General features: G+C 37.5%; 1 protein-coding gene across 5 annotated transcripts in view; it reads left to right on the forward strand.

Moving 5' to 3' along the window:
- The window catches only part of ATP9B (ATPase phospholipid transporting 9B (putative)), a 152317-nt gene that overhangs the window by 2838 nt on the left and 137398 nt on the right, over window positions 1–12081 (forward strand). For 4 of the 5 annotated variants that reach the window (XR_001553320.1, XM_015854785.2, XM_015854784.1 and 1 more), the window contains exon 2: window positions 9836–10009. Coding sequence is in view for 3 of the 5 variants with exons in the window: in XM_015854785.2 (XP_015710271.1) it covers window positions 9836–10009 (174 nt within the window). In the remaining 2 variants the exon portion in view is untranslated. Of the gene's footprint in view, window positions 1–9835; window positions 10010–12081 lie in introns of those variants that run through there. The other variant, XM_015854786.2, reaches the window with a different exon arrangement.

Raw genomic sequence — 12081 nt, forward strand, 5'->3', positions numbered from 1 at the left:
TCTCAAGAAACTTGTCATAATTTTTTCTTTTCAGTGAAGAATTTACAGTTCTTACATTGCCTCTTTTGCAAGTTTTATACACAGATCCTTAACTTTAGCACAGTAATGTTATTTAGCTTGAGCTGATTTCCCTGCTACTGGCAACTTGAGTTAATACAACTAAGCAGTTGTTTACCTGTAGTGGCCTCAGAACTAATTTGTAGGGTGACTTATTTTGCTTAAGCTGGGCAGCATGTAGGAGTCTGCTATCATTGCTGTTGTTAGTTCTGCAGTAAGGAGAAATTCTTTCTCATCCAGTGTGTCTCTACTGTGCTTGAGTACTTGAGAGTCCTGTTTTGACCATTAGCATGTATTTTAAAGCTGGAATGTGTTCTTCACACATCTAAGGAACTGCAATGCTATACACCTGAGATCACATGCTTTTAAATAGAATTGAACAGAAACTGATTGTGTGCTACTGTTAGAAACTAGGAAAATCTATTTTGACATAAGCAGTTGTCTATATTTTAATAATTAACAATTTTTTTAGTGTGTAATATATACTGTAATAGTTGTAGAAAGCTTGGAGGAAGAAAAAAGCTGTTGTTTTGTGATTAACACTTTGTCTTTCAGCACAAAGGATCTGAAACAGTTGCTGTGGGTTCTTTTTTGTTTGATTTGGTTTTATGCCATGTGGGAAAAAGAGGACTGGAGTGCTCCTGGGATCAGTACGAATGCAGTGAGAATAATGCTCTTGTCTTATGTGCTAGGCTTGTATAGTCAGAAGCCTAGGAGAAAGCAACAGCTGAGCACAGAAAGGAAGATAGCTGTGCTCTGTGTTGTCCATCTACCTTACATATGGATATAAATCAAGAAGCTGGAGGGAATTTTGAAGCTGACTGAGTTAAACAGTGCTCAACCCTCATTTATCTGTAAGCAAGTCATCTAGTTCATTAAGGTGTCCTGCGCTTGTTGCTGTCAGTGTATGTTGCCTCTGGTCTAGCAGTGCTATAGTGTGAGGTGTTGGGACAGCTGAGTTGGTGCTAGAGTATGAGGTCTTACCGGCTGTGTCTGTTAGTACATAAATATAATTACACTTCAAGTACTCAGAGGCATGCCCACATTGTTCCAAAAAACCTTTCATTCTAATGAAGAAATCCTCCAGCATGATTATGTGTAATGTGGGTCATGATAGTGTACTTGTGAATGACCACGATGGAGATGCATCAAGAGGCTGCAGTAAAACAAGTAGTGGAGCAGATCAACTGCTGTTGCCTCTATGTAGTTTCTCTTCTGATAGAGAACTCAGGTTTTAGGGAACTGTTGTTATTTAATTATTGTTTTTGTTTGTGTGACAGAGAACTGGTAACTACATGAATTTCAGATGAGTGTAACCTAAGGTTCATCCATATGTGCCAGAAGTGTCATTAACTGTTAATAACCAAAAATAGTGTTCCTGATGGTGTTTTGCATTTAGCTAATGCACAGGTATTGGAATGTATTGTAAATGAGCACCCATTAAAATATAAAGCTCAATGTTATGTTGATATATTCAAATATTGTAATGTACATATATACATATACACTTTTTTAATGTAAGGGAGAAAGAATTGAGTATGTGGCAAAGAAATGGCTGTAGAATTGTATTTAGGAGGGTCACAGTGATTTTGATCCTAAAGATCATCTGCTGCTGTTTTGCCATTCTTACAGAGCAGGTCTATTGTATATGCTGTTATGTTTGCTCTATAAGAGAACTATTGTCCCAGTGATTTGTATTGATTTTAACTGAAATTTAAAGTCTTTTCATCTTTTGCAAGGCGAAACTTGTTTCAATTCAAAATAAATAAAAAGAAAACTGAGCAGCTGAAGCTGGACTTCTTGTCTTTAGTTGTCAGCCTTTCTTCATGTATGGTTTTGGACAGATTCACTGTATTTGATTGGAGCTGTGTCACTAAGTCATTTGCAGACTGTCTCTGAGATGCCACCTCTTAGTCCTGGTTCTTCCATCAGGGCAGCATGGTTGACAACTTTGCACTTAGGATGTTGTTTTTATATCATACTTGTTGGGTCTTTGTTTTCAACATTATCCCATGTTACAAAGTAATAACACTTTATTAGAAAAATGAGTTATCATTGGTTTTATTTTATTTTTTAAACTTGCTCCTCAATTTATATCTTGTGTTCATTAGTCATACTTGCAGTCCCGGACTGGATGATGCTCTGTTTTCTGTAGACTTGATTCATAGGTTAATATTACCTTTTGGGATGGATACCTGTGAGATTTTGGATAGGTTTAGATTCTGGTATTTTTTTGTCTGGGAAGAGGTTGGACCAGCTTGATGTATAACCTATGAAGAGCCAACTTGGTTTACGTTAATGCTCTTGGAGCTTTTACATAGTTATGTAGTGTATGTTGTCATATATTAGTTTCTGTGGCTTTTGCTTGTCAGAGCAATCTTTGTTTTAGTGTCATGGGTAACCAAAGTACATACAAGTAGAGTTGCTCACAGTATTAACTGTGAAGTATTTTTACATACAATGACATTTTTATTAATATCATACCTGTGAAATTGTACTCCATCTGCAATAGTATGTTTTGATGACATAGTAACTTTCAGTAATTTTTCTAATAAGTTTTTGACTCAATATTGCTTAGAATCATATGTTTGGAAAATGCTTGTTTTTTTGGCACTAGTGATATACTTTACACACACAGACAAATAAATGATCTTGAGTGTGATTATTCTTAGAGTGATTTTTCTTAATCAGAATAATTTTTATATTAAGGCACAGAAATGTTTGAGTACTTACAGCAGTGAAGGTCAGGCTGCTGCTATTGCGGGTGATGACTATCCTTTACAATGAACACGTGGCTGTGGGTGCAGTAAACGTTTAAAATGTATATTTAAGGCTGTTTGTATTCCAGCTGTATTTTTACCCAATATTTGCATGCCTTCCTGATTCTTGTCTGTAGTATCCAAATACAGTGATTTGTGTTCCTCGGACAGGCACTTGGATTGCTTAGAATGGGGAGGAAAAACAATTGATCAAGCAGTGTCAATAGCAATCCCCAGTGACAGTGATAAAATGGCCCCATTGTTGTGATCCATGATGTACCTTACTAATTAAAAATAGGGTTCTAGCGAATGCAGATATTTCCTCAGGTCCCGCTGTTTATTTTGTTATTGGTCATACCTATTTGTTAAGTAGATATTCACTCATCCTGTCTTGGCTTGAAAAAAGATGTTGATTCTGTTAGGGCATGTGTAGTGCTTTCTAAGGTGAGGAAAGGGGAGTAGGGAATGGCGTGGGATTTTTTGTCTGTTTTTAAATGGCAGCTTCCTTATGCGTGTCTCTTGTATTTGCTTCTGTCATATACATCTCTGGCAAGGAGGTGTGGACTAGGTGAGAGGGGAGGCAAATGGCATTCAGAGCTTTTGCTTTGTCTGGTGGCACCTGCGGTTCTAGTTAGCTGTGATTTAAGCCATTTTTTGAATGGCTGCCTATGGAAGGTAGTAACTGTGTAGTCTGCATTTAGACCTTTTTTTCAACAGGCACAAGGTTTTTCTTTATTTCTGCATGACAGAAGTCAATAGTGTGTGGTTTGTTGTGCTTTTCTTACAGTGATTGATCCAAAGTGCTTCGCTACAGTTTACCAGAAACTGAGTTGCTTGTTAAAGGCTGGGGGCACCTTAATTTGGCTTATTACAGTAGCTATTAGTCACTTCAGTTAATAAACTTGCTTACCTACAGTAGAAGTACTTTTTTTTTCCTGTTTTGTTGTCCATTTGACAAATGTGCACCATAATGTGAGTGCTGTAATATGTTACGATTAATATGTAATACATTTAACGATTCTATTATGTAAGGTCACAAAAGCAAAGTTATATGTTGAAATTTAATACAACTATTTGGTATACAAATCTTCAGCTTCCCTGAAAACTGTGTAAAAGTGTATTTTGATGTTTTAACTATTGATCTTACTGTGGTTTTTGTCCTCTTCTGTACGGAGTTGTCTAACAGGCCTGTCCCTGATGATGTGTAGGAATTGTTAACAGGACTGCGTTCTCTGAGTGTTTGTTATTAGGTCAGGACTCAGATTCAGAGATTTTTGGTAGTGAGATTAGGTAGGGGTACGCTTGCATTAGAGCTACAGCTGCAACACTGACAAGCTCTGGTAGATTTTTGTGTATTTCTGAAGAAAGCATTCCTGTGGTCTTGGAGGAAGAGGTTAAAGGGAGTTCTTCAGATCTCATGTATTTACCTGCAGATGGCTTCACTTCTGTCAGTCTGTTTAGAATGCAACTCTGTAATGCAACCAAACTTGTTGCTGAGTACATCATAGAGGTGTTTGAAATTAAAGAGAAACAGTAACTTCCAGTCTTTAGAAACACTGAAGAATATTTGGTGGGGGAAAAAAAAGTGTAATTGGATTTGTCTCATGTAGCTTGTAGCAAAGAAAATACTTTCTGAAGATACTGGATGCTTGAATGAGAGGAGCTGTTGTGGAGCACCTATATAGGAATCTATAATTGTAAGCATGATTATAGATAAATGTGTATTTAATGAAAACTTTCTTGCTGCTGTGGAAAGTTTAAGTCTTTATGTCATGAAACAGGATCTGAACGTCTGTATCAGTGCAAAATGCAGGATACAGTAGTTGCTGCTTTGTTGGTTTGTCCTCTTTAAACAATTCTTGCTCTTTGTCTGAATTGAGTCTGCCCATTTCTCTATTTTTTTCCTTTTCCTGCGCCTTCTAGATTTGGTTATCCTTATGCTCAGACTTGAGAGGTGTTCACATAGGTTAGGCTGTGGAGGAATGACTAACAATAGCACAGGATAGAGCTGGGTCAGATTATGCTTCTCTCTCATATCATTTTACTGGCCATGAGCAGAAGCAAAGCAGAACTCTGGCAAGTAGCCATCAAAGCAAAATGATGACTTGGGATGTTGTTTTCATAGCAGATGCTCATATACAAGAGCTTTTAAACAGGCTTGTATATGATTTCCTTTAGCTTAAGTTTCTTAAATGTAATCCCTATGAAAAAAAAGCTAGATTTTGTTGAAAATTGTTCAGTGTTAATGTTCCTTTTTTTCATAGGAAGCCATATTCTTGTCAGACAGTTGTTATCATATTTGATCTAGTAGCAGCCATGCAGAGAGTTTTGATGTCTTCGCTCTGGCAGCTTTATTCATGTTTCTTTCTGTGCTTCCTTATTTTAATAAAAGTTTCTAGAATTACACTTAATTGATTTGTCATTCAAGGCAAATCCACTCTTGAGGCAATTAAGTGTGGAAAAACACTAGGTAACAAAGACATAAAAATTTTTGTCCTCATCCTAGTTAGGAAAAATGCATTATTCATTGTCCTATTGTTTTTAAATACTGAAGCACAATTTTCTTGCACAATAGCAAAACTACTTTTGAAACAGAATAAATTGCTTGCCAGTTCAAAGGCTATATTTTGAAGTCAGATGCTTATGCTCATTATCTTCACTGCTTGGTGAGGTTCCCATATTTAAAAGTGCAAACTAGATAGCAATTGTGAAAAAATAATTGTTTATTATGGCAAAGAAATATGTAAGTGATTACAATGAGAACTTTGGTGTGTTCTACAAATATCACCACATTTGCTACAGTAGCGTTAAATACTAAGCAGATCTCTGATATATTTCTCAGCCAGGAGTGTTTCTCTTAATTGTCTTGTATCAGTATGCTCCAGCAGGAGAGACATTAGCCATGTTTGTTTTGTTAGCTCTGTATATAAAGCAAATTAGTTTTGAATCGGATACTATTCAAGTTATGTAAGTCAGAGAGGTCTGTTGCTGCTTGCTCCAGTATAGCTGGCAGATAGTGATTTCACAGGGTGGTGTTACACCATTAATTGTTATGATGTCTAAAAGCAAAATACAGTGCAGAGAAAGGCTTTGTATTGGGAAGTGAGTAACTGTGATAATGCAATTAGCAAACTTAACCAAGGGAGAATATAAAAGCATTAAATGTGAGTGTACAGTTATACAATTATACAGTCAATAGATAAACAGATGTTTCATATGAAAAATTATCATGATAGAGAGATATATTCTTGGACTGGGGCAATAGACACCTTATACTCCTGGGGTGGGAGATGCCCAACCCCCAATTTTAACCAGGTTTGGGTGACTGGAATGGTCTGTCCCCCAAAACCTCCAATCATTACTCTATCGCCATTAAATCTAGTCAGATCTCCATAAATTATCGATGTTTCTGTCCCTGTGTCAACTAGGGCCATAACCCTCTGGACATTTTTCTGGGACCAGAATATTGTTAATTCTACATAGGGCCTCCAGTCCCATCTGGAGGCCCTAGGGGGACTGACATCCCTTGTCACACCATGAACTGGGGTAAGCCTAAATCTTTTGCTTCTGGTGGTTTGGGAATTGTAGCCTGAGACACCTGAGGCAGCTTCTTCTTTCTAATGGGAACAATAAAGCCCTCTAAATTCCATGTTATTGTTGTCCTTCTTTCTATAACGCTTACCCTTGATTTCTTAGGGTAATTTTGGAATTTTTGATTATTTTGTGTGCCCCGGTGGCGCAAGTGGTAGGAATGCCACGTTGCAACACTGGAGACCCTGGGTTCAAATCCTCCCCTGTGGCGCAAGTGGTAGAATGCTGCTCTGCTACACAGAGGCTCGAATCCCGGAGGGTAGGACTCGATGATCTCTAAGGTCCCTTCCAACCCACACGAGACTGTGATACTATGATACTATGATCCTTCAGCTGTCTCCACAGTTGAAGGAGAACATGGTTGGGCTGACGATCAATTTTTGCAAATTGAACACCAGCCCTGATAAGATCATTAAACATCTGTTTTCGGGACACCCTTATGGGTCCCGATTGAGGGGCTCGTGGAGCTGGCCTCTTGGTTTTAATTACTAGCAGAACTTCAGCTTCTTCTAACATTTGAATATTACATTTAGTCCACAGGCACTCTGTTTCTCCCAGGTCAGCTACTAATTGAGCCGCCTGCTGGACCACCGCCTCTGATGCCACTAGAGGATTTAATATTGAAACTAGAGTGCCATACATGTGGGAAGGGGCCTGCTGTAAAATTAGGTCCCTCATTCCCACTGAGAATTTAACCATATCAGGGCTGTCAAAGGTATCTTCATAGATGCCTCCCTCATACCCAATTCCTGAGTATAATTTTAAGGTCCTCCATGGAGAACCACAACCCTGCATGTAATGGTATGTCTGATTTGTTTGGCCAAACCATACAGCATGCTGCCATTAACCAATCTAAAATAGAATGGTTTTCATCTGGAAACTGGGTACCACCATATAATCTCTGCCTAAGGGCAGGGTGAACAGTTACAGTGGCTAATTTAGATATTTCAGGTCCACTAACCATAACACTTTCTGCCCCCAAATCCCAAAAGCGCAATAGCCAGGTCAGTACACTCTCTCTAGGTTTCTGTCAAAACTGTTGTACCAGATCCATCAGTTCTATTGCTGTGTACCGTCAAGCAGTGACATGAAAATGTGTTTGGGCAGGGTAGACCCCTGCTGGTCCATCTTGAATTTTTTTTGGTTTTTGGGTTATGACAGGACAGAGTTCCAAGGAATCCATCATAGGCAGCTCTTCTAAATCGGTTTTAGTGATTTTATTTTCTTGTTTGACCAGGTCTGTTGTTTCAGAGTTATGGTTGTTATCCGTTGAAATCCATTGACCTGGACCATTGGGGAATGTAAGGGTGGTCCTTTCCCCATAAGTATGATAAGCTCTTGTTCTGAGTTTCAATACAGTCTTTCAATAATTGATTTTCATTTTCTAAAGTGTCAGCTCTGATTTCTGCCTGATTTAAGGCATTTAACAGTGGCCATGCCACTGTAGAGGCAGCTAACTGCTGTTCTTTCATAATCAAAATATCCTTATTTAATCCTTGAAAAATACTCTGTCATGTGGAATGTGAAAGTACTCCCCATAACCCACAAGGGACCCCACTTTTCAACTACAGTGGCCAGTTGATAGCAGGGAGAACCCATAAATCCTGGGATCTGCCTAAGATTCATTTTGTCTTAACAGGGTGATGTTCTCCTCCTGACCCATTTATAAATAACCCACAAAGAAGACATTATGTCTGTTTGGCTTGCCAAATATATAGCTATATAATTATATGGACAGTGGGTAAACAGAGGTTAAACAGATGTTTCATAGGAATGTTTATTGTGATTGAAAGATAATCTACGATAAGTGAAAAATGTTCACCAGTGTTGAATGCTCACAGTAAACTCCACGCAGGAGTGTTCTTCAGAGAAAGAAATCCTGCCTTAGTGGTGGTCAGCCCTTAAATGAGATCTGGGAGAGGTGGAGCCAAGCTCCACCCCTTCAGGTAGCACAGCTGAATTACCTTCACCTGTGTTCCCACAGCTGACTCATTGCTTGCCTCAGGTGGTAAATCAGAGGTTCAGGCTGTGATCAACAGTTTCCCATACAGTGAGCCAGTTTAAACACAGGCTTTTCTTACTGAAATCCAACAGGCAGTAATAAGGTTGTTTTTAAGCACTAATTTTTATTGTTAGCTGTTTAAATTTGAGCATTTAAAATCAGTTTAGTTTAAGAGTAATCCATATAATTCTGTGTAGTATACCTTGTGACCTGTAAATAACTGCTATTTGTGTTCTTTTTTTTCTTAATGACTTTTTAGAATAGCAAGAATCAAAGAAGTATTGCCAGATGGCCATATTAAGAAAAATACCAGATGCATCCTTTTGCAAACAGCATTGTTTGTAAAGTTCAGCTGGGAGGCTTTTGCCATGTTTTAACCTTTATTTGCCTATTTTTGTAGGGGTTACTGTTAGTAATAGTTCCGAAAGTATTTTCTGTGGCTTTTTGTTTCCCCAAACCTCTTTTGTGTGGATTTGATATTTTTGTTTGTTTTTTTTAAAGCATCCTTGTGGTCAGCCTTTCTGACCATTTTGTTTGTAGGGGTTGATCTCTGTATTATTTTATTAACATTCATCAGTTATTTTGCTATTGCATGCAAGCAGATTATCTTTGCACTGTTTTCTTCCAGCTAATAACCTCAGTAGTTCTTTCAATGGCCTATAACAGGAAACCTGAATAGCAGTGCAGTTCTTTTATATTTTTATACAGTTGAGTCATCAGAAACTGAAGAATTGGTGCAATTTACATACTCTCCATAGAATTTCCTTATCAAACATTCAGATGTTTTATGTTGGCTTAATAGGCATTGCACAAGTGCAAAATTGAAAGGGCAAATAGTTTCTGAAGAGGAACTGTTACTATCCTCGTGTTGTTTTCATAGGTCTGCAGGCAAATCTGTTTTGATTTGCTGAATATTTCTGTCAAGAATTACAGAAGTAACTGATGTTTTATTGACTAAGGCTGGTAGTCTGATGGGTGGACAGATTCAGGCTCAGGTCTATGTAGGTAGAAATAGACATAGGTATATCAGGACAACAAGTTCAAAAAACTCAGTGGATGTGCGAAGTTTATGCTTCTGAGAAAGTTCACATTATTTGCATCTGTATAAACCATGCTAAGGAAATTCTTTTTATTTTAGCAAAATCTTGCAAAGAATCCTTTGAGAAGTATGAAGCTGCAGTTCTGTATGTACAAATTCAGTAGCAAACAATTTGTATCGCAGTGCGTGGATGATTGCAGACCTTCTTGCTGTGTTACTATTTGTAATGCAAATGCTGATGTGTTAGGACAAATACGAGATGTTTAGGTTGAAAATCTCTCTCTAATGTAATTCCATATAGCATCAATTACCTTTTAGTACTTTGAGATTCCAGCTAATACAAAATGTGTTGATTATTTATTTAGTGTTTTTATTTCATTTTTACAGATATCAAGTAGAAGATGAGTCCGCTCATTTGGATGAAATGCCACTAATGATGTCAGAAGAAGGCTTTGAAAATGATGAGAGCGATTACCACACCCTCCCAAGAGCCAGAATCTCGCAGAGAAAGAGAGGCTTGGAATGGTTTATTTGTGGTGGCTGGAAGTTCCTTTGCACTAGGTTTGTTTCATACTAGAAACAGTTATTTAACTGGTCAGTGATTTAAGTAAATACTGATTGCATCCCTGTGCTCTACATGTATCATAGAAAACACTGTAATTTGCTTGTTGTTTACCTGTTAAGTATTTTGCCTGCATTTTTTCTACTAGGGTATTTATTAACTGTTAATAAAAGTTCCATGGGACTGCTGCCGTTTATTTCTCCTGTGTGCTTTGCTGAAAGAAACTGAAAAGAGGCTTTTAAGAGAGATTAGATACTGAAATTATAATAGTCCCAGGTCCATAATATACAAGCATGGTAGTCAGTTATACTTAAACCCACACAGAATAAAAGATGTTAAAACTGTCCTTGATTTTTTTATTTTTTTTTTCTAACTTAACAAATTAATGACCTCAAAAAAGTAGATTTTGTTCATATTGCTGAAAAGGGAAAGTTCATTAACTAATGATTAGTTAAAATTTCAGCTTTAAAGATTAAGTAATGTGTATAATGGTTGGTCTTAGAGTGAATTACAGCCAGTTAGCTCTAGTGATTTGCTTATTTATAAACTTTGTGCTAAAGTCCAGTGTACACAGCTACCTTGGAATAGTAACTTTCTAATGAATTGCTAGAAAGCTTCCAATTACTCCAATCTGGGCGGTTAAAAATAATGTTTCCATCTTTAATGATAAAAATTGAAAATTATTATATAAAAAACATTGCAACAAGTGATGTATTTTCAATTAACTTAAGTGATGAGATTTTCTTTTAGCAGGTGATCTTAGAACTTATTTAGAATTGTAGAGTCGTAGAATCACTCAGGTTGGAAAAGACCTCAAAGATCATCAGGTTCAACCACAGCCTAACCGTAGTACCCTAACTCTAACAGCCCTCTGCTAAATCATATCTCTGAGCACCACATCCAAACGGTCCTTAACACATCTAGGGATGGTGACTCAACCACCACCCTGGGGAGCCTATTCCAGTGTTTAACTATCCTTAGTAGTATTGCCTAAGATAGGCATCTTCATAGGTTAGTTTTCTTGGCACTTAATAAATTCCTAGAGACCTTACAGTGCTGTTGTATGTAACCAATTGAAAGCTGGTTTTGTGCACTTTTAGATATGAAGTAACTTTTTAATACAGCTTTATTGTTTATAGAAAAACAATGTTTTTATTTATTCTTTCTGTGATCTTTTAACAGAAAAATATACATTTTGTTATAAGGAATAAGTGTCAGAAAGTAACAGGAAGAAATTATGGAAGCAGAATTAGTGGAATGATAGTTGATATATGTAGTTTATTTTCGGAAGCAACGTTTTTAATATTTGAAAGTGCTTTGAAAGACTGTTTGATTTCTTGGGGACATGTGTCATCAATGAAATTTCATAAAGTCTTGATAATGAGAATTGCAGAATTTCCAGTTTTATTTTAAAACTTGATAGTTAAATCTCAGCTTTAAACAGAGATCAAAAAAGATGTATTTCTTTGGATTTATGAGAAGGAAAAAAGCAGGGAAAATGCATTGTGGATAAATTATTTTGCTACACTCTCACTTCTCTGTGCTGTCAGTGGCTTGTGGATGATGTGTTTGTATGTCAGTTTAGAATACTGAAGATTTGTGTTTTGTAGAAAAATGAGCTTTTCATAGGAACTGGATTTGAGTTTCAACTTGCTTGAGTCTACTTGGGGAGTTTCATGTAGCCTTCTGTCTTGTAAACTTCCTTCAGCTGCCTCCTGTTGGACAAGAGATGCTCTTTCTTTAGACACTGTATACCTGGGTTAGGTGCTGGAATGTCTGTGGAGCTCAGAGTCTCAGAGCATGGTGTCTGTGGTGTGGGTCTCTCAGTGTGGAGTGAGGCCCAAAGTAAGTGCATGTCCCTGTTGGTGAGTGGAAGTATGTTTCATCGTAACCCTTTCCCCTCAGTCTTTACACAAGAAATATCACTGCTGTCAGTGTTCTGCTGTTCCCTCTCCTTTGGCTCAATGCAATGGCCAAGAGTTGCACCATGGGAACTCTGAGTTGGAAAGACTTCTCTGAAAGAATGGTCAAGCATTGGAACACAATGCCCAGAGAAGTAGTTAGAGCCTGT

This window comes from Coturnix japonica, chromosome 2 (genome assembly GCF_001577835.2).
Source record: "Coturnix japonica isolate 7356 chromosome 2, Coturnix japonica 2.1, whole genome shotgun sequence".
In the NCBI taxonomy this organism is placed as follows: Eukaryota; Metazoa; Chordata; class Aves; order Galliformes; family Phasianidae; genus Coturnix; species Coturnix japonica.